Genomic DNA, 24,230 nt, shown 5'->3' with positions numbered 1-24,230 from the left:
CTCATATCAGAAATATTCAGAAAGAGAAACCAGGAGTCTTTTCCCTTTACAGAATGACAGCAGTAGATACTAACATGCAGTAGACAAAATGCTTTCACAAATCCTATAATCAACACCCCCCATGAAACCAGTTCAGTTCAGTTCAGTCACTCAGTCGAGTCCAACTCTTTGCGACCCCCAGCAGTCCAGTGTTTAAGACTCTGCCTTCCAATGCAGGGGTTGTGGGTTCAATCCCTAGACAGGGAACTAAGAGCCCACATGCCACAGGGTACAACCAAAAATCTAAAAAATAAATTAAACTTGTTACTAAAAAAGTCACTCATTAAAAAAGAAAGGGTTCTGCTGCTAAATAAAAAGTTTGAAAAGCACTATCCTAGGCCATCAGTCTAAGAAGCACAATCTAAATACCCTGGTGACCTACCTTCTCATCAGCTGTATGTGTGCTTGCACGGCTATCACACCAATAGCATATTAATAAGTAAATCTCTATCTTTAACTCTACCATCCATCCTTTGGCTTTGGAGTTAAAAAGAAAACAGGCCTAAGCATTGGAAAATGCAAACAGTTTATTCACATAAAACTCTGCGCAAAATATTCAGGTTGTAAGAATTTCAATCACCAATGAGCACAATGCTATAAAGTGAAAATAGAAAACAAGACTGATTAAGTAAACATACCCAAAATTAAATGTTCAAATTACCCTCTTTGGGTTATTCACTACTGTCTAGCTGTGCTCATATGGACATGTGGCTATTTAAATTTAAATCAATTCAAATTAAGTAAAATGTAAAGTTCAGTTCCTTAAGTTACACAAGTCATATTTCAAGTGCTCAACAATAAAATTCTACACAGGCAAATTAATCGAATTAGGCTACTTTAGTCAAGTGCTCATACCTTGTAGTTTTGACTGTATTGTTTTTATCTCTTCAGTTTGGTTTTGGTTGATCAAACGAAGATTCTGATTCTCCAATTCCAACTAAAAGAAAATAATCGTTTTCTTGTAAACAGGGATAAGAATTTCTAAAATATACCAGTAAATTATAACATTGAGAGCATGTTAATACCTAATTAAACATAAACAAAATACAAAAGAAGTAACTAAATATCAGATGAATTTATCAGCACAGATTATTAACCTAGATAATTATGACTTTAATATTTATTCTTTCCAGAGCTAAAAGTTTTCAATGTTTTTCACCCCTATGCCTTTACCACTGTAAAATTATTTTAAACCAAATTATTTCAGCATTTAGTCTGACATATAAACTAAATAATGTGTACCACTCAGAGAATATTGAATACATTAATTTTATGAGAAATTAATATTCTCACTTATTATTCTCTAATTACTTAAAGTTAACTATTTAGAACTAAAGTTAACTAATTAGAATCAGGCTACTTAAGACTGATTATCATGATTCTATCAATTCTTTTTTAACTTTAGAATTATATAAGCCATTAAAGTGAAAGCTACCTATCTCATATTAATCAAAAGCCAGCAGCACCACCAACTGATCAAAATTTTGTTTCAGATATTCTGATGACTGATCTATTTGAAAGAAAGAAAAGGTTAAGAAACGATAAATATGGCAATAAATACCTCATTCAACTTAACTGTTACCCATTCTTTGATCTTAGCTGCTTTCTCTTCTATTATTTTAGCTTCTTGAATCCTTATTTGTTTCTGAAATAACATTAGTAGTTTGTTTAGTTCAAACATAAGCTCACTGGCCTGGAAATATTACAGCTACAGATATGAAAGGCAAGTCTACTTAAAACTTGTTTCCAAGTTAAGATGTCTACCTTTAAATTACCAAAAAGAGGATAAAATGAGAGTGGCTGTCCAGCAGACAGAAGAATAAAAGCATAAATATATATTTCTAGTTTTAACATCTGCTAGTCTCTCTCTGAAAGGTCATATGCCAAAATCAATCCACTGAATTTATCAATAAAATAAACCATTTCTGGAAACACTATGATTTAGAACATGGAATAGAAGTCAACCAACTCGGTGAGAAGAGAATTAGAATCTCTTCTGGGGTAGGGCTTGCTTTCCCCTCAAATGCTATAGTTTTAAAAGGTTCAGAAAAAATAAAGATTGAGAAACTCTAGCTCACATTTTGGAAAAGGAAATGGGAAACCTCTTCAGTATTCTTGCCTGGAAAATTCCATGGACAGAGAAGCCTAGTGGTCTACAGTCCATGGGGTTGCAAAGAGTAGGACACGACTTAGCAACTGAGCACAGCTCACATCTGCCAACCTTTAAACCTGGATATGGTCACAAAACTACTGAGAATGTGACGATCATATAAATACCAGTTGGTGGGGGCTGAAAACCACAGACCTAAAGCAACAGTGACATCCAGAGAAATGAATAAAAATGCTAAAAATAAATGATTAATCACTGAATAATTTTATAGTGGTTATATCTAATTGATGCTAAATGACTTTTTAGGTTTATAACCTTAATGCAATTTTTTTCTTAAAAATTTTTTAAAAAATAAATACTATAAATTTGATCTCAATAAAGTGATTTAACAACAGTGTACACATTTCTAAGCAGGAGGATTAGTGTAACAATGTTTAAAATTTAACCTTCCATAAACATTTCTAACACCCTAACAATCTAAAGCAAAGATTTATTGGAAACATTTTACAGGCATAAATGCCTGCTGATAACCAAGTGTTTCCAACATAAAGATTCACATCCAGAAAGTGGTAGACACTGCCTTGGAATTTTTCTGGACTTAAAAATAATGTATTTAACTTGCACTTTCACCAGTAAATGTGGTGTAATCTTAGGGGTTACCAAGTGAGACTTCTGACCAAAACTTAGAAATTTAGGCTTTCTCTTTTTAATCTTTGCAATTATGCATAAATGAATGTACATATTTAGGACTCTTTGAGATCAGATACTTCCTAACCTGCTCTTCAAGCTGCAGTTCCAAGTTTTGAATGATGTCTTCTTTTTCCTGTATTAGAGCTTCCAGATCTTGACACTTTTTATACAACCTTGTCTCTGATTCACTGGTTTGAATATTAGCTGCTTTTAACTTCTCTTCCATAACTTGTACCTAAATTCAGAGGAGAAAATATTAAAACTATGCATGTACTTAATTTATCATAGTATTAAATTCAGATTTTACTTTAACATTAAATAGATTCCTAAAAGATATCATCATGAAAGGAAAATGGTGAACAGTTTTAATGCATTTAACAACTATAAAGTTTAAAGACTAGACTATTTTCCCAAGTGATGTTAATTCTGAGGTGTATGAGGATACATAAAAGATTCTCAGGATGGGATGGGGAGGGAGATGGGAGGGGTGTTCAAGATGGGGAACACATGTACACTCATGGCTGATTCATGCCAATGTATGGCAAAAACCACTACAATATTGTAAAGTAATTAGCCTCAAATTAAAATAAATGAATTAATTTTTTTAAAAGATTCTCAGAATATTGCTATCATGTCAGGAAATGTACATGTTAATTAGATCTATGATAATATGCAAACTATCATATAAGCATAGAGTCAGAAAGTTTCCAGCCCTCATTTTTTCATATTTAAAAAAAGTAAGAATATCAAGTAAAAAAGTTGAATGGTGAGATAACACTCAGATTGGAGGACCTAGTATAATAATACACCCTAGGAAAAAAAGCTGAACTTCAGGTGAAAAAGATACATATTTTCGATGGAAAACAAAAGAACCTCAAAACCCCAATGATGAAGTCATAGAAAGTAAAAAAGCAAGACAGTCAAGATAGAGGTAGGAGAGTACATTCTGTGAGGATTTACTGATTCAATACTTAACAAATATTCAATGAACACTTGCCAAGAGCCAGGCCTAGTCCAGGTCCTAAGAAGACAACAGTTTTAATAAAGCAGACCCCACCCCCCAACCTCTACCTGCATAGAAATTACCTTCTAAGAGAGATCACAAATACAATATAGACTAAAAATCACACAGTATGTTACAGATGGCAATAAAGCTAACGGGCAAAATAAAGCAAGACAAAAGAGATTGCTATACGACTAGGGGCTGTCGTGCTTCACTTTAGTATCTAATATACATACTGGCTCTGCTTGGATATTCTGCAAAACACATCTGGGTACCCAAAATCTTTGAAGAGATATGTGTGATGTTAATATTAGTAAGAAAGAAAATAAAGTACTGGGCACCATACACAATATTAAGACTTTTATTCTATATACTCCCAGTAGGTAAGAATGTAATTTTAGTCATGTTTCAGATTATAGAGGACAAAAAGAAAAACATATAGGGGCATTTTAGAAATTAAAGATGATAGCTAAGATGAAAAATATTAAGCTATTAAAATATTTCTGAAAAATCACAATGGACTTACTTAAAGCTCAAAAATACTTGATTAATGAGGACTCCTAGAAGGAGGTGTTAAGGCTAGTTCAGTTTTGTTTTTTTAACCACGAGTACAAAGTTTCATTTGTGAGTTCACTGTATAAATGTAAATTCAACTCAAATGCCAAAACTGTCCTATTTAAATACCACTCACATGGCTGGAAACTATGAAAATAAAAGTAGATCCAAAAAAATAGGAGAAAAAATGTAGTCTACAATCCAAATGACAATTTTAAGTAACTTTAAGATTTAGAATTTTTAACATAATATAGCAGGCTTTCTGCAGGAACTTCAGAACAAGAGGTCAAGGACAAAGGCCTATTTCAGAGATGTTGTCCTGAAAAAAGCCAGAGCCAGAGAGCTGGACAGTAAATACCAAAGGTCAGTCTTAGGATCGTATAGTCAGTTTCATACCAGGTATTCTGTAGCTGTGGTAGCAAGGAAAGAAAATCAGAGGCCAAGTGCAAAATGCTAGTTCTTCAAGGAGGAAGTAATAGATCGTAATACTCCAGAAAAACAAAATTAACTAAATACGAATAAAAGTAAATATTACCAGACCTACATCTACAGTCTCCTTTTATTAAGCTGGAGCAAGTCACCCTATGGACACTGGGCTGCCACATAAAACTGTCCTACTATTACTTAGAAAAGATCTACAGTTCTGGAAAACTATGACTTGGGAGAACTCTTCTTCCCGGAAAAACACATCCAGCTTGAAAGGTGTTCTCATTTTATGAATGAATGCTACAGTCAGAGCTCGTTCCCTGCATCTTCGCCTTGTACAACTGTTTCATTAGACTATGACTTTTAGATAAACAACTTTACTGGGCAAGAAAAATATTGAAAGAAGTGGCAAAATCTCCTTGGGAGAGAAATCACAAAGTTGTTACAGGCAACTTTCCTACCAAAGGGTCCTGTTGAAACCAAGTTCCATAAGATTCACCAGCTTTCCTTGGCAATTAATGTGAACAAGGTCTACAGAAAAGCTAAGAAGCATACAGATAAACAAAGCGGCCCTTAAAAATATCTTACTACAAGTACACAGAAAATAGGCTAGATCTTCTTCCATTCACTTAACTTGAACCATATAAAAATGATTCCCTGGTGGCTCAGTGGTAAAGAATCGCCTGCCAAGGCAGGAGACACAGGAGATGTGGTTTTATCCCTGGGTCGGGAAGATCCGCTAGAGGAGGAAATGGCATCCCACTCCAGTATTCTTGCCGGAAATCCCATGGACGGAGGAGCCTGGCAGGCTACACTGCATGGGGTTGCAAAGAGTCACACACGACCTAGCACTCAGAGACTGGTCAATAATAAACACTAAAGGAATTTAAGTTAGTTATTCTATAAACTCTTGCAATTATCAATACATGGATATTCTTCAGTGAGGAATGCTTTGTATTTTCAGGCTCCCTTTCTCTTTTACTTTAGGAGAGCCTCTGGTTACATCAACCCCCTCAGCACACTCCTCAGCCATTTCCCCAAAATCTTGTTGATGGTGAGCTTTTGTGCAGTCAAGGGCTAATGTAGCAGGCTTGGGGTACTCAAACCCTGTACATTCCAAAAGAAGAACTTGCCCTTGACTGTCTTCTGGGAAGGAACCTCTGAGCCCCTGGAATATTCTTCCTGTTAAGGTTTTCTTTATGTATCTGATATACTGTGTCACACCAGTTAGTTTATGCTCAGCGTGATTTATAGCGAATGTCTTTTTTGTTTATGTGGGTCATGGGCCAGGCTGTATCAGTTTGGTCTCTGGAGGGGTTGGAGGTTGAGTAGCTAAAGTGGGTATACATTCCATGCCTGTAAGACTGACCAGGGGAGGGGGTTTGTAGGCATGGAATAAAAATGATGGACACCTAGGCTTGGATGACCAGTCCTGGTTGGCAATGTGTCATATGTGTTGTCTACATCGTTGATGGAAGAATCAAGAACATTCCTGTGCAACTCCACTGTGAGAGGACTACCAGAAGCACATACCTGGTGTCTCCTGGACTCTGCCCTATGTGCATTTTTCCTTTGCTGAAGTTAATCTGTACTTTTACTGTAATAAACTGAAACCACTAGTAGAACAGCTTCTCAGGATTCTATGGCTTTTCTGTGAATCACCAAAGCCGAGGCTGGTGGTGGGGACCCTGACACAACTCCCAATGGTATTTTCCATTTTCTTGCCTATCCTGGAGAAAGCAGAAGCTGCAAATATCGCTCCCATTGTAACTATCCATATCAATATCTCCCTTTTCCCACCTCCAACCTCATCTCTCCCTCTCCCACTACAGGTAACTGACATATGACTATATTTCTGAGTGGGGAGTGAAAGTTTCTATTCCTATATAAGTATTGCAATTATGTGACAAAGATACTTAATCATTCCAAAATACAACAAAAACATGGTTAAGGGAAGTTTGAATCCCATACTATTTTCCAGTTATACAAAATTATTGCAAATTAATCATTCTAATCCTATTTTAAACAGTTTTTTCAGCAGAGTGCTCCATAATTTATGTAGTAAGGCCAGACCCATTCTCACTGAAAGTGAAAAGAAACACCGTTAAATAGTTTTCCATATAACAAAGCCAATCATTCCACGGTCCTAAATATTAGGATGATTGAGTAGTTATTTATTAAGCACTAGAAATGACTTGGATGCTAAGAACCAACTGTAAGAAAAGTAGATTAGCCCACAGATTAGAAGGAAATTTAAATCTAACTCCTACCAAAACTGAATCAAACACAGGCAAGGGACTGGGTCCTAAAGACATAACTGAAAAGACAAAGCTTCTACAGGAGAAATTATCCACTCCTCTTTGGTTAGCATAAATCAGTGTATTAGATTGTACCAGGTGGCCCTAGTGGTAAAGAACCCACCTGCCAATGTAGGAGACAAGAGACACGGGTTGATCCCTGAGTCAAGAAGATCCCCTGGAGGAGGGCATGGCAACCCACTCCAGTATTCTTGCCTGGAGAATCCCATGGACAGTGAAGCCTGGCGGGCTACAGTCCATAGAGTCGCAAAGGGCCAGACACAACTGAAGGGACTTAGCATACATGCATGCATGCATACAACTGCCTAGTCTGATAGTTGAGAAGGAATGCTGTATATCAGTATCTCCCATATGTGCTATCTGCTTCTTTTCTGCCTCACTAGATTTCTCATATACAGTACTGGGTTGATTTGCACATAACTGCTTTCAAAATTTATGAACAACAACAATAAAGATGTACTACAACATTGCCAGGATTTCTCTGGAAGAATGTGTGATTCTTTTTTCTATCAGCAATTTATTTGATGGTTATGCAGGTGAGGCCCACACATTTAATACACAAGGAAAAATATGTACAAAGTTAAAATGTAGAGTTGAGCTGGTTACAGCTGACAACTGCTTTTTGTGGGGAAACATTCTTTCTAGGTTAATATAAATACAGTTTAAGTCTTAGGATATGGCTCAATGACAAAGGATAAGCTGGATTTAAGCAACATAAACAGCAGATAGGCCATAGTCCCATGGAAACTGTTAAAGAGAGCAAAAGAGTCAGTTACTCTAAGTTAATAATATTTACTTAGTCTTAACAAAGGCAAAAAAAAAAAAAGGTAATATAATCAGTGCCTTAGAATTAACTTGCTCTGTTTATATTTCCTGTTAACTTTCAGATTCATTATGAAATATTTAAGCCAAAAATTCTTCTGAAGCATAACAAAATACCTACTGTATAAATTTAAAGTGTTATGACAAAAAGCAATATCTACTGATTATATGGAAACTCTGGGAGATGAATATTGACCTTTTTACCTGGGTGGGGGTGGGGGCAGGGGGCATTAGTAGTGTTACTTTAAGGCAGTATATCTAAAATAAACCAATAATTTTCCCTAAAATTTTATAATTTTATAAAATTGTATAATTTTCCCCTAAAAATGTGGCACATAGAATGAAATAATTTTATACTTGATATCCTCAAAGTGAAAGTCACTAAGTCGTGTCTGATTCTTTGCAACCTTATGGACTATACAATCCATGAAATTCTCCAGGCCAGAATACTGGAGTGGGTAGCAATTCCCTTCTCCAGGGGATCTTCCCAACCCAGGGATAGAACCCATTGCACGTGGATTCTTTACCAGCTGAGCCACCAGGGAAACCCAATATACTCAAACGACAACTTCAAATAAGAAATTCTTCTTGTTAACTTTTAAGACCAGGAGTTGGGCACTGATGGCTACAAATTGCCATGGTTTCCTTTTTTAAACTGGGAATAAGGATTCCTTCTTCCTTTCAAGATCCAGTGAATCAAACAGGGGGAAAATGAAAACCACAAATTGAAAAAAAAAAGATATTTAATTTACTTTAATTTTCAGAACTAAACAAATTTGCTGCATATATCAATTTAGAAAGTTAACTCAGGAAAAGGCAAAACAAAACCATCTTTAATTTCTTTCTTTTTTTCCTATACAGGCAGTTAAAGGGAAAAAAGGGAAGGGAAGGAAAGGGAGAGGAAGAGAAAGGGAAAGTAGCAGAAGAGACAGAGATGCATGGAGATAGCCGTGAGTGCAGCAACCAAGAGGGATGCCACCAGGAAACCAAAGTCAGAAAGGGAAAGACAGTGCAGGAGACCTGGAAGTCAAAGAGCTGACAGAATGACAGACAGGCGCTGCAAGGCTTCAGGCTGAGCTGCGACACACATAGAGGGCCCACTACAGGAAAAGCCATTTGGCATAGAGTGACAGGGGCTTCCCAGGTGGCACCAGCGGTGAAGAAGCCAATTGCCGACGCAGGAAACTAAGAGAAATGGGATCGATCCCTGCGTTGGGAAGATCCCCCTGAGGAGGGCACAGCAACCCACTCCAGTGTTCTTGCCTGGAGAACTCCATGGACAGAGGAGCTTGGCAGGCTACAGTCCATACGGTTGCAAAGACAGACACTACTGAAGAGACTTAGCACACATGCGTAGAGTGACGGAGAATGACATGAATACAATCTTTCTTTTAGAATATAAGTGGCCTTTAATGGCTCTACTGTTAATTATTGGCTTTTTATAGATATAAGTAATTACTACTTGGTCCCATCAGCTAAGGAAAATAAAATACAAAAAACCAAGCACAGCTTACATCCTTACCATTACTACTAGTACTTATATCAATATCTACATTTGGAGTTTTAAAGAATTATTGCTAACTTTTTGATGAGGTGATGGTACCTGTAGTTATGACTTTTAAGTCTTTATTTTCAGATGGGATGCTGAAACACGCTTGGGTAGAATCATATGCTATCTGGGATTTGTTTCAAAATAACCTTGTATAAGGATAGGGAGGCAAAAAGTGGGTGGGGGCAGACTAGCTGTGAGTCAACTAATTGCTGAAGTTGATGATGGGGGTTCGTTATCTATTTTCTCTACTCTTATAGTGCTTGAATTTTGCATAATAAAGTTTAAAGATTCTCTGGTGACTCAGAGGTTAAAGTGTCTGCCTCCAATGCGGGAGACCCGGGTTCGATCCCTGGGTTCGGGAAGATCCCCTGGAGAAGGAAATGGTAACCCACTCCAGTATTCTTACCTGGAGAATCCCATGGATCTTATCTTCAAATATAATTAATTTAAGAAAATTAAGGGGGCTTCCCTGGTGGCTCAGTGGTAAAAAATCTACCTGCCAATGCAGGAGACAAGGGTTTGATCTCTGGTTCGGGAAGATCCCACATGCTGCGGAGCAACTAAACCCATGTGCCACAACTGCTGAGCCTGTGCTCCACAGCCCGGGAGCCCCAAATCCTGAAGCCCGCATGCCCCAGAGCCTGTGCTCTGCAACAAGACAAGCCACCACAGTGAGAGACCCGGGCACCACGGCCACAGAGCAGCCGCCGCTCACCGCAGCTAGGGAAGAGCCTGTGCAGCAACGAGGACTCAGCACGGCCGAAAATAAAAGTCATTAACACAATTATTTTTAAAAAGAGACAACTAAGGATTAGGTTAAATTGGGTTAAGTTAGTCAGACCACTGAAACGATCTACTGTGTAAAATTAAGTCTTTCAGATGAAAATAAGATTTGGTAGTGTTCAAGTTGAAGAAACAAACGTAACAGACCTAGACCAAGTATAAGAAACTTAATATACACTTCTGAGAAGCAACAATTTTGTATTTAAGACTTCTGAAATTCTTGACTTGACTGAATCTGACAGAGATCTTTTCATAAAATGTGAATTTACCAATGTATGCTCCTTAGGCAAATTTTAAGGCTGGTAGGCTCATCCAAACCACTCATTTTACTGTGGGCAAGGCCTAAAAAGGGCTAAGTGACTTATCAAATCTTTATTTTTTCAGAGTTAAAGTAGTACCAGAACCAAAAACTAGAAAGTAGGAGGATATACAAGAAGAAACCAATCATCTATAATTCCATCTATAATTATTACTCCGGTTAAATTTCAGTGTTTCCTAACAGCTTTTTTTAAACTCAGGTTTGACTCACCCTGCCCCCACATCTACTAACATGTTAAATACAAAAATCTGTATATATTTTTCCCGATATAACTCTAAACATCTTTCCACACTGGCTCAGTCAGTAAAGAATCTGTCTGCAATGCAGGAGACCTGGGGCTGATTCCTGGGTCACGAGGATCCCCTGGAGAAGGAAATGGCAACCCACCCCAGTATTCTTGCCTGGAAAATCCCATGGACAGAGAAGCCTGGCAGGCTACAGTCCATGGGGGTCACAAGAGTTAGACACAACTTAATGACTAAACCACCACCACCAATAGTTATTTTTAATGGTTGTTTAATATTTTATGGAATAGATACAGTTCACTAATTCATTCTCCTATAATACTGCATTCATATTATTTCCAACTCTTTATTACTATAACTAAAGCTGCCAAGAACATCCTTATACATAAAACGTCATTATGGCTAGGCATAACCATAAAATTCATATTTGAGGGTTTTTTTATAAGTAAAACTTCCTAATAGAAATATTTGTGACCTTGTGAAAATTTGTTAAGGGACAAAACAAAGTTAGATTCTATATTTTCTCTATGGAGCTAGCTTATAAACAGCATAAATGACAAAATGAAGAGGATAGCTGAAAACTGTTTTCAAGATTATTTGGGGCAAAACAATGCTTAAATTGGTAGAGGCAAAAGAAAATTTTTTAACCAAAACTATACCCTACCTGTTGAAAAGCTTTTTCTGCTTGACGCTCAGCATCAATAACTTGTCTCTCAAGCTGTTGCATCTGAAATGTGAGAAAAGACATAAAAAATAGAAAAATTCATATTTCCCTTTTGGAATTCTTTAGGAACACTTAAAGTACTTCAATGGATATTAATTACACAGAATTTAGCACATTAAAGTTTCTTTCAGGGCATATGTAAAAACTGATCAAACAAAATACCAAAATTTTGATACTCTTTGCAATATGTACTACATGAGTATTAATCAGTAGAATTTTCTTCATTGGACTATATGTTAGAAATTATTGGTCATCATATTTTAAGAATAGTAAATTAAATCTAAGATAATAGTAAGACCTCAAATGTCATATGCTTTGCTGATCAAAAAGTCCCAATGAGGGGGGGAGGGATAAATTAGGAATTTGGGCTGGTGGTTCAGACGGTAAAGACTCTGCCTGCAATGCGAGAGACCCAGGTTCGATCCCTGGGTTGGGAAAGTCATCTGGAGAAGGAATTGGCAACCCACGCCAGTATTTTTGCCTAGAGAATTCCATGGACAGAGGAGCCTGGCAGGCTACAGTCCATGGGGTCACAAAGAGTTGGAAATGAGTGAGCAACTAACATATATACACTACAACACATAAAACAGATAACCAACAAAGACATGCTGTATAGTACTGGGACTATACTCAATATCTTGTAATAACCTATATAGGAAAAGAGTCTGAGAAAGAATATACACGTACATACATATATATATATATATATAATAAGCTGATGGGATGTCCCTGGTGGTCCAGTGGCTAAGACTGCACTCCTAAATGCAAGGAGTTCAGGTTCAATCTAGAACTAGATTGGAGAACTAGATACCACATGCTGCAACTAAGACCCCAGTATAGCCAAATAAATAAATATTTTTTAAAAAGCCTCAATCACTTGGCTGTACACCTGAAACTAACAACACTATAAATCAACTATACTTCAACAAAAAATAAATTGAAAAAAATTTAAAAAGAAAAAACATACACTGAAACAGGCTTAATATAGGGGAAAAAAGTCCCAGTGATATCAGAAAGTGGTACATTTTCATAAGCTTCACTGGTGGTATGTGTAAGTCACAACTGAGTAGTTTTAATTCTTAAAAAGATTGTGATAGAAAGAGTATGGAAGATACTCTGATAAAATATACATATGTCCACAAAAGCATACAGCACAGAGGTTGAAAAAATATCTGGGTATTTTTTGAAAGTTCTGTGGATAATAAAATGTTTGAAGATATCAGACGGTGGGAAATTAAAAAAAAAATTGGAGATTTTAATACTAAACTGAATAAGTAAAAAAGCAAAAGTCTTAAAAAAGATATAATACAAATTAACATAATACACAACCATGATGTAAAACTAAATTTTGAATTATTCTTTTCTGAGTGTTGAAGTCTGGTCAACACTGGAGCCATCTGTGGCTCAACCTATGCTCACTGTCACTTTTATTGTTGGTGGACATTCTCAGATGCCCTGAACTTCCAGAGCATCTCAAACTCACAGCATCCTGGGTGTGATACAACAGCACCCATGGCTGATACAACAGATCACCCCCTTCTCAAAACCATGGAGGAGTGGCTTCCTGCAGCAGGAAGCAAGGCTGCCAGCTCTGGACCACATGGGTGACAGGAATCCCAGCTGAGGCATGTGTTATTCTCAATGCCTTAAAGGTAGTTTCTGTTATGAATACATAATTTTTTAAAGCTGTACTGGTTTGGAGCATTTGCTGCATTTTGATACCTATGTTTGGGCAAATTACCAGTCGACACAGGTAAAACTCAAGACCATGACGAGCACCATCCTTTTGCCCACCAAACACAAAAGACCTCTTAAACATTTCAGAAGTGCAGCACATGGAGCTTAGTAAAAGTATCTGTATTTACTGTATCATCCATGAAAACCCGATGGCATTACTGGGTACTCAAAGAATCGTATACCAAACACTGTGACAAAGCAGAGCACCATAGTACTAAAAATGAAAAATTATGGTCTAAGATAAAAAATGGCATGTGGATACAGATGAGAAAAATGGACAAATATGTCTCTGGAAAGCGCAGCAACAGCCGCAACTGGTTCTTTTTGGCACATCCCACTACACTCGCTGTCACTGAAAACTCAAGAGTATATTCAGTTTACTAAGGATGTATCTCAGCCTTTATGTCTGGGCCACACTGTAACATCTGGCAACCTTGATTTCATGACAGTAGGAGGAGGAATTGCTTTAACTATGGGAGCTATGAAAAGAATTAACAGACTTCTGAATAAGTCTCCGTGCATGCGTGCTTAGTCGCTCAGACGTGTCTCACTCTGTGACCCTGTGGACTGTAGCCCACCAGGCTCCTCTGTCCATGGGATTCTCCAGGCAAGAATACTGGAGTGAGTTGCCATCTCCTTCTCCAGGGGAATAAGTCCGAAAAGTATGCAAATCCAAGTGTGATTTGGAACTTATCAGAAGATACGCAGCTTAGCAGTCTGCCTGAAATATGCAGGAGTTCTTGCAGAAAGTAAAGAGGATTCCCAAAGAAGAATTCTATTTAACACAAAACCAACCGCATATCTTATTCAAGAGACAATGTCTCATAACCCTGAGCAAGTAGCAGAAGGCTGCTGTTCAGATATAGCTATTACTTTTAATGGACTGACTCCCGAAAATATGATAGTAATGACATATGGCGGGTACCAGTCCAGAGCATTTGGACATTATTTTAGCAACACACTGATTTTCTTGTCTCCAGATGGTTCAGAAAATCACAGAGGACTGGGAAATGATAGAACTGTGCTGTCCAAGGGCACTTGAAATGTGGCTAGTCCAAATTGAAATGTGGTAGAACTGTAAAATACACACTTCATTCAATAACACAGTATTTGAAAACCTACTGCAAAAAGAATAAAAATCTCAGTAATTGCTCATATTGACTCACATTGAAATGATATTTTAATGTCACATTAAGTAAAATATAATATTAAAATTAATTTCATCTACTGTTTCTTTTTCATTTTATTAATGTTGCTAGAAATTTTAAAATTACATGTTTCTCACTTTATATTTCTATTGGATAATAAAAGTGTAAAACACTTCATTGTCACCATATATTGTAATTTAACTGCCTGTCCACATGGCAATATTTTTTAAGGTAGTTTATTGCAAGGATCTAGATTCTGGAAGAATTTTAAAATATTTGGATACATAAATAGGCATTTCCCAAGTGCATTCTCTGGACCTCATATCACCTTTAATTTTTGTGAAGATATTTCCTGGTGGCACTAGTGGTAAAGAACCCACCTGCCAGTACAGGAGACTCAAGAAGCACAGGTTTGATCCCTGGGTTGGGAAGATTCCCTGGAGAAGGAAATGGCAACCCACTCCAGTACTCACGCCTAGAAAATCTCATGGACAGAAAAGCCTGGTGAGCTACAGTCTATGGGGTCGCAAACAGCTGGACACAACTGAGCACATCAGTACAACACATTTCACGTTTAATAAACAAGTACTGTTGTCTAACAGCATTTTATTGATTCTGTTATAGACTATCGCATTACATAAAGAAGTTGGACAAGCAATGTATCTCCTGTCTAGGACAGTGCTTAAACAAAAAAATTAACTGACATGCAAACACCGACATCACATCCCTTCACTACTGACAATATGCTGACAAATGTCGTTTCTACACCGTAACATCATTTCTGCAATGCAACGACACTGTATTTTCAGAGGAATTTCTACACTTGTGCAGCCTTATCCTCAATTTTGAATATTTTTGAGATTCCCAGGGAAAACAGGAAAATCCACAAATGGGTTGCTGCTTTGTAGACTTTGGCTAGTGAAAATAAATGACTGACATACCTATGAGAATGGGCGAAATCCAGAACACTGGCAATACCAAATGCTAGCAAGAATGCGGAGGAACAGGAACTCTCATTCACTGCATGCTTTCTTATAAAATTAAACATACTCTTATCATCCTATCCAGCAAGTGTGCTCCTCGGTATTTACCCAAAGGAGTTGAAAACTTATGTTCACATAAAAACTTTCACACAGATTATTTACAGCAGTTTTATTCATAATTGCCAAAACTTGGAAGCCATCAAGATTTCCTTCAATAGATGACTGGATAGATAAACTGTGGTAAAACCAATGAAATATTATTTACTGCTAAAAGGAAATGAGCTATCAAGCTATGAAAAGGCATGAAGGAAACTTAAAACATATTATTAAGTGAAAGAATCCAAACTGAAAAGGCCACATAAAGTATGACTCTAACTACCTAACATTCTGGAAAACTATGGAGACAATAAAAGAATCAGTGGTGGTGAGGGTGGGGCTGGGGGAGAGTATGGAGAGGGATGAATAAGCAGAGCACAGAAGCTTTTTAGGACAGTGAAAGTACTCTGTTGGAGAGGGAAATGGCCACCCACCCCATTATTCTTGCCTGCAGAATTTCATGGACAGCGGCTACAGGCCATGGGGTCGCAAAAAGTCAGACATGACTGAATGACTAACCACTACACTAAATCCTCTGTATGATACCACAATGATACATATATGTCACTATACATTGTCCAAACTCATGGAATGTACAACACCAAGAGTGAAAGTAAGAACTCTGGGTGATAATAATGTGTCAATGTAGGTTGAACAATTTGTAACATGTACCACTCTGGTGAGGGATGTTAATAATGGGGATGGCTAACTATGGAGAACAGTGTAGAGATTCCTTTAAAAACTGGAAATAGAACTGCCAAACGACCCAGCAATCCCACTGCTGGGCATACACACTGAAGAAACCAGAATTCAAAGAGATGTGTACCCCCATGTTCACTGCAGCACTGTTTACAATAGCCAGGATGTGGAAGCAACCTAGATGTCCATCAGCAGAAGAATGGATAAGAAAGTTGTGGTACATACACACAATGGAATATTGCTCACTATTAAAAAGAATGCAATTCAGTCAGTTCTAATGAGGTGGATGAAACTGGAGCCTATTATACAGAGTGAAGTAAGTCAGAAAGAAAAACACCAATATAGTATATTAATGCATATATATGGAATTTAGAAAGATGGTAACGACGACCCTATATGCAAGATAGCAAAAGAGACACAGATGTAAAGAACAGACTTTTCAACTCTGTAGGAAAAGGCAAGGGTGGGATGATTTGAGAGAATAGCATTGAAACATGTATATTACCATATGTGAAATAGATGACCAGTCCAAGTTTGATGCATGAAGCAGGGCTTTCAAAGCCGGTGCACTGGGACAACCCAGAGGGATGGGACAGGGAGGTTGGTAGGAGCGGGGGTTCAGGACGGGGGGGCACACATGTACACCCATAGTTGATTCACGTCAATGTATGGCAAAAACCGTCACAACATTGTAATTAGCCTCCAATTAAAATAAATAAATTTTAAAAAAGAAAAATAATGATAGCTATACATGTGTGGGGACAGAGAATACATGAAAAATTTATATCTTCCACCCAATTTTTCTGTGAATCCTAAGCTGCTCTAAAAAGACAGTCTTTTTTTTAAAAAAGACTGAATAATTTCCCAAAGGGGATCACTTTGAATGTTTGCCCCCAACTCTGGCAAATTTACATCTTGGAATCCTAATGCCCAATGTGATGGTGATTAAACCTTGAGGGTGGGCCCCTCATGAATTGCATTAGTGCTTTTATAATAGAGTTTCTACAGAGCTCCCAGCCCCTTCTGCCAGGTAACAGTACAAGAAGTCAGTGACCCAGACAAGGGCCCTAACCTGACTATGCTGGAATCCTGGTATCAGACTTCCAGCCTCCAAAACTGTGAGAAATAAGATTTCTATTGTTCGTAAGCTACACAGTCTGTTATTTTATTACAGCAATCCCCACAGACTAAGACATAGAACTGGTTCTGAGAGTGAGGTGCTGCTTAACAAATATCTAAAAATGTGGAAGCAATTTTGGAACTGGGTAATGATAGAGACTGGAAGAATTTTAAGGTACATGGTAGAAAAAACCTACATGACCATGAACAGACCATTAAAGCAATTCTGGTGAGAGGTCAGAAGAACAGGAAAGCTATAGAGAAAGCCTCAGTCTTCCTGGGGTGCACAGCTAAGGACTGTGACCAGGTTGTTGATAGAAATGATGGCTGGTAAAGGTTCTTCTGATGAGATGTCAGGTGGACATGAGGAACATATTACTGGAAACCAGAGGAAAAGTGAGACCACAGCCTACAAGAAGCACTGGAGCATCCTGAACTTCTCCCCTAGAGCTGAATGCCCTGTACAACCCTGCAAAGACCTACAGGGGAAGTGAGTGTGGGGCTGGGAATAGTGGGTATTAATGGAAAACATGTGGCCTTAGAGCCAACTAGTTCTCTGAAACCTTCTCACTTATCCCCATGTGCCGAATGTGCAGCAGCTAAGCATTTACTTCCTGTTATAAGACTGAATGTTCTTCTCCTATAAAGTTGAATAAATTACTTGGAGGGCTCTAGTCCAACAACTGTGGCATTTATGGGCTCATGGTGTAATAAGCAGTCTCAGACCCACTCATTCTAAAGCAAATATTGATAGTCAACCAGCACTGATTTTATACACAATTGTTGGTCAACTTTTCAGATATTCCATCCTTAAATATAAACAGACCACCAAAGATCATTAGACATTTGAGAAAAGCTTGCCACCTGAAAAAGAAAAATCAAACATAAAAGTGCAAAATAATCTCAGAGGAAAGAAAGATAATTCAAGGAAGAGAACTTAAAAAGAATTAACATAAGAGTTCAGGAACCAGGAATTTTCAAATACATTATTTCATAGCCATGTCATAGACAGAAATTGTTATTCCAGTTAGAAACATTAGGAAATTGGTGTTTCGAATGCCCCCAGCCAGTGACATGGATGGGATGTGAGCCTTCATGCTCAGAATCCCTAGTGCTCTTTTAGTTGAACCACAGCTGCTTAGGTATTTATAAACTCCACCCATAGTGTATAGTTATGCAGAACCAAATGAAAATCAGTCCCAGATACATGAAACCACAAAATCCTTGGCTGGGAAGCATCTGTCTTTATTTTTGCCCCTTGTATTCTATTCTTTTGGCCTAGGAATCTTTTACTAGTAACTTAAAATCATTAACATACATAATAGGAACAATTTTAAGCTGTATGGTCTCAAGAAACCTACTGCAGAAGGAAACACACCATTTAAAAAAACTTGTTATCAAAAATAATATCCTCACGATTTCCCTGGTGGTCCAGTGGCTAAGACTCTGCAACTCCCAATGCAGGGTGCCCAGGTTTGATCCCTGGTCAGGGAACTAGATCCCATATGCCACAGCTAAAGGTTCTGCATGCTGCAACTAAGACCTGGTGCAGCCAAATAAATAAATAAAAATGTAAAAATAGTAATAATAGCCTCAATCAATAGCCCCCAAATAAAGTTTTTTAAAATAACTTTAAGTGAGCCTGCAAATCTCATTATTATTATTATATGTACAATTTTCATTGCATGTCAGTTGCTCAGTTGTGTCCAACTCTTTGCAACCCCATGGACTGTAGCCCACCAGGCTCCTTTGTCCACGGGATTTTCCAGGCAAGAATACTGGAGGGGGTTACCATTTCCTTCTCCAGGGAATCTTCCTGACCCCGGATTGAACCTGGGTCTTCCAAATTGCAGGTACTATCTGAGCCACTAGGGAATGTGCTGTGAAATATTAGGTGGGGCAAAAGAGTAACAGGACATATGTGATTTAAATAGGATAACTGTGGTGTTGACTGGACTGTTATATGAAAGCAAACACAATGCTGTCCAGGGACTCCTTATTCCTAGATGGGAATCCTAGACCACCTCAGGGAAATCACATTGACAAGAGGAAGGTCAAGTGGTAGGAACTGCCAGACAGCAATGCTGTATCAGATAAAGGCAGCATTAGGCTATGCAAGCCATGCTGATGCCTAAAGGGAAAATTCTTCATTTGTTTCACCTTTTTCTTTTCACTGAAAATCTAACTAATAGGAAATAACATTCACTTCAACTGAAAAATAAACTTTCCCTTTCCCTCCCCGACTCTGAAAATGAACTAGTAATACTGTAAAGTAGAAAACTACTTAAATCTCAGCTTCCCTGAAGAGTTTATGTTTGGCATACTAGAGATATTTCCAACACCATTCCTTAAATTCCTCCAAAGACCTCTCCCACTTACAGTGGGATTTGCCCAAGATTTCAATAAGGACTTTTCTTCACAAGCTTCAATATTCAAAGTTACTTAGAAATTGTAATGGAAAAATAAATAGGTGAAAAAAATAGTTTAAAAAGATCCCATGTATTCTCCTAATCCTAATCTCCAAAATATACAATGTATATAAAATTGAAATCCATCTTTAATTATAGGAACACTGAGATCCTCTCACACATTTTTCCTAAAAAAATTCAGAAAGATGTCTATCAATCTATAATTATACCACTTTAGTTTTTAAATAATAAAAGTTATTTTTATTATTTAAAATAATAAAATATTCTAAATATTTAAAAAATAATTATAATTTTTAGGTCCTCCTTTTATACTTAACCAGTGTGTCCAGTCAGAAAGATACAAGAAAATAATAATGTGTTACTTCTATATGCCAGGCACTCTTTTAGCTGCATCACAAAAAAGTGCAAAAGATCTAAGGTTTTATGCCAATTCTGCTATTTGTTACCTGTGTGATACTGGGCCTCCTGCTCAAATACTCTCAGTCTTAATGTCAACATCTTTAGATTGTGGATAATAATAGTTACCTCATAGAGTTCTTGTGGGGTTTAAGCTAGCTAATGGTTGTAGTCAAGGCTTAGGATCCATAGTTGGCACCTAGTGTTAGCAGTCTATAATCAGTGCCAAGAAGAGAGAACTAAGAACCAGAACTGTAGCAGAAAAGAAAAGTTGGACAGAATTCCTGGCAAAGAGCTGAGGAATCAAATTAGTATTCTCTCAAGAATCTTCAGCTTTAGGCCTGCATCCATCTGGAGGGAAGGTACAGAGAACTATTGGGAAGAATCCTTGGGGCAAACTGGTTCTAACACAAAACCAAAGATCACAGATGGGAACAGACTAGCCTCTGGAACGCGATATTTGACTCAAGTTGGGTTGGCATGCAGAAGCAATGCAACAGGGTTTGCCTTAAAAAATATGTAACGTTATGTAAACTGTTATTACTACATACGTACATACACCCTAACTTACACAGACATATGCTGCCAAGCAGAGATGGATTTATATGTTGTGTGACTGAAAAGAAAAGACAACAGATGAGTAGGTGAGAATATTAGACAAAGCAAGGAATGTGGTAATAAAACTAGATTAGAGATGTCATACAGGGTGATGGCTAAGCATTCAGGCTCTAAAAACAAAATGCCGCACTTAGTTGCTCAGTCGTGTCCGACTGTCTGCCACCCCATTGACTGTAGCCGGCCAGGCTCCTCTGTCCATGGGGGTTCTTACGCAAAAATACTAGAGGGTGTTGCCATGCCTTCCTCCAGGGGATTTTCCCAATCCAGGATTTGAACCGGGGTCTCTGGCATAGCAGGCTTTCCCAGGTGAGCTACCAGGGAAGCCCCCAAAACAAACTGCCTATTTACAAATATTGGCCAAATATTGGCTTCATCGTTTACATTTCTGCATGAACTCAGTCAAGGTAAATAACTTTATGTGCCTTAGTTTCCTCTTGTGTAAATATGAATAATAATATCTACTTCATAGGCTGCTATAAGGATTAAAAAAATAATAAAGTACTTAGAGGATTGCCTGGCACATGGTAAGCATCAGTTTCCTAATCTGTAAAATGGGAACAATAAAACCTATTACTTCACAGGTTGTTATTATAATAACTAAATAAATCATATCTGTACAGTGCTTAGTACATAATAAATCAATGTTTGGTATTTTTATTTTAATACCAGTATTTGATATTTTTATGGGTGGGTACCAAAAATAAATTTTAATCCAGAGAAAAAAATAGCAAAAAATACAGAAAATATCATGAAAAAGTGTTATTCTTATTTTGGTGTTGAATATATTTACTGGGAAGCCATGAGTAACTTGGCATGTTTATCCTCTTTCCACTGTATAAAACACATATGAATCACTCCATCTCTGAGATCTGTCAAAGGATTTAAGACAAATAAAATTACAGAAGACACCAAAAAAAGGAAGAAGAAGAAGAAAAAGAAACCACACCTAAAACAGCAATTCTGAAATAATATTCCTCTCAATCTTTATTCACTGACAAAGAAAAAAGAAAATGTAGTAACTAAATTAAGGACCAAAAACTATTTATAATCTTACTTACAAAGAAAATTACACTTTTAAAATTTACAAAATGGGCACTCACAAAGAAATTTCTTATGACAAGCCCACTGAAGAACAAAACAAATATTGGCATTAAGAATTTAAAGGTCAATTAATTGGAACCCCAACAAGCATAACTTTTTATAAAGAAAGTCCATAAAGAAACCAGGAGAGTACAACAGTCAAGGGAACTAAGAAAATTTTGAATAGGAGGCTGTGGTCAACAGCGGGCCAGCTGTTGAAGGGCTGAGGTACCTGGGACACTTGGGAAGTGTCCAGTGAGGTTGAGCAGCAAGGTTATAATTAGTGATATTGCTAAAATCATTACATGGGGGACAATCATAGTACAACCTGGGAAATGATTTTTACAGAGAGAGGAGCAAAAGACAAAGCATGAGTCACTAACTCTGAGTTAGGATACGCTTTCCCAACTTGGAGATAATCAGACTGGGACTTTTTTTTCAAGTTATAATTTTTATTTTAATAGTGATAAATAAAGTAAATTGATAGTGGGGATTCATTCCACAAAACCTATGACTGGGTCATCCTCTAGCCCAAAGTGATTAGAGTAACTTTAGTCTTTGCATCTAAAAGCTGTTAGTGCACAAAAATTTAAGAGGATACATTTGAAAGGTTAAAGTGAATGGTGTTTCACTGGATTTTATTGCAATTCTTCTGTGCTAAGAGATTCTTGGTTGGCAATGCAAATAAGATTTAACACGATTTTTAGAGATGTGATATGTGTACTGGTCTCCACTCTAAAAGGATTATGCAGGTTAGAGTTGAAGAAACCACCTGTAAGTTCTCCTGGTCAGTTCTGAACGATCATTAATACCATTTATATAGCCATCCAGACAGCACTGCTAATACAAATATAATGTGAGTTACGTATATAATTTCAAAACTTCTAGTACCCATATTTACAGTTAAAAACAAGTAAATAATTTCACTATTTTCTATTTAATCTATTGTCCAAAATATTATCATTTCAACATGTAATCAATATAAAATTATTGCACAGGTATTTCATATTCTTTTTACAAACTAAATCTTTGAAATCCAGTGTGTATTTTACATTTCCAACACATCTCAATTTGAACTAGTCTCATTTACAGTGTTCACTAATCACTTGTGGTTGTGCCGGCCACATTGGACACAGCAGGGCTAGAATCCAAGCTCCCTGGAAATAGCAACATGCATTGTCTTATTCACAGATTTGTAACTGTAGCATTAAGAACAGTGTCTGGCAGGAACACATTGCAATGAATATTTGTTGAATGAATAAACAAATGAATTAATCTATTGGTTTTATATACATATATTAAAAAATTCTATGACATAAATGAAATTTTAATTACATGGTTAGAACTATTAAGAGAAGCACAGAATTATATTAATTCAGTTCCATAGTTTAGTGATACATTGTTTGTCAACACAAATTCCTAAATAGGTATATACTTCCATATACAATGTTTTACTGTATTTTACCTTACACAGGGAATGAACAATAATCACTTTAAAGATAATTTGCCTAAACATTTAGTAGATCAAAATGCTATCACACCACACTAAAATCAAATAAATTATGGCTGTTCTTTCTAGCATGAATTAATTCTACATTCATCAAATACATACAATTATTACATAGTCCACCAGTATTTGCAAAGAAGTGTTTTTTGTCTTAATGTCCAATCCATTCTAAAACTAGCAAAAGAATATGCCCAATAGAGTGTCAGGTCCCTGACAAAAAATTAAATGATATTCATTACTTTTTAAATGTTTACCTCCTAAAGTACTGAGATTACTTAATATAAATGAAATGGGCCCCAAAGAACTGATGTTTTACTAACAAAGGTGAGGGAGAAAAGCTTACCTTCTCTGCTAAGAGCTCTCGTATCTTGCTTGCTTGAACTCTAAATTTCATGAGCTGGGACTCCAGGGCTACACAACGTTCTTTCCAATCCACTGGCCCTTCTGTCTCAGAAAGCTCTGCCATAATTATTCTAGGAAAGAACGTATTCAAACAGCATACTATCAATTAGCATTCAGGATAATTCCTTAAATCATTCAACGCACACATTCTAGCTACCATCTAATGATATCTAAAGGCAAGTTTTGAATCCTAAGATAAATTCCAGAACCTGGTGACTACTCATGGAAAGAAGTTAGGAGAGATGAGGCCAGGGAAGGAGGCCCAACTGGGTTACTTAAACTTTCTGTGTAACTTAACCTTTCCATGTCTCAGCAATCTAGAAAGAAAAAGGGGGAATTCAGCAGTAACAAACTATTCTTCTCACAGATAGGTAAGGAACAAATTAAATATTGCTGTCCTTAACATCACTTTGGATACCATAATAGTATC

The 24,230-nt window shown here is 37.1% G+C and overlaps 1 protein-coding gene across 1 annotated transcript in view; it reads right to left on the bottom strand.

Annotated features, from left to right (window-relative positions):
* The window catches only part of PLEKHH2 (pleckstrin homology, MyTH4 and FERM domain containing H2), a 90,033-nt gene extending 66,169 nt beyond the window's left edge, over positions 1 to 23,864 (bottom strand). Inside the window, exons 1-5 of the mRNA XM_052649219.1 lie at positions 23,742 to 23,864; positions 11,527 to 11,589; positions 2,925 to 3,074; positions 1,601 to 1,684; positions 895 to 976 (exon numbers count right to left, since the gene is read on the bottom strand). Of these exons, the coding sequence (XP_052505179.1) occupies positions 895 to 976; positions 1,601 to 1,684; positions 2,925 to 3,074; positions 11,527 to 11,589; positions 23,742 to 23,864 (502 nt within the window). The remainder of the gene's footprint in view (positions 1 to 894; positions 977 to 1,600; positions 1,685 to 2,924; positions 3,075 to 11,526; positions 11,590 to 23,741) is intronic.
* Between the last annotated feature and the right edge of the window lie 366 nt (positions 23,865 to 24,230).

This window comes from Budorcas taxicolor, chromosome 11 (assembly GCF_023091745.1).
Source record: "Budorcas taxicolor isolate Tak-1 chromosome 11, Takin1.1, whole genome shotgun sequence".
Lineage (NCBI taxonomy): Eukaryota > Metazoa > Chordata > Mammalia > Artiodactyla > Bovidae > Budorcas > Budorcas taxicolor.
The sequence above is the reverse complement of the archived record's forward strand: the minus strand, read 5'-3'. Positions and strand labels throughout refer to the sequence as shown.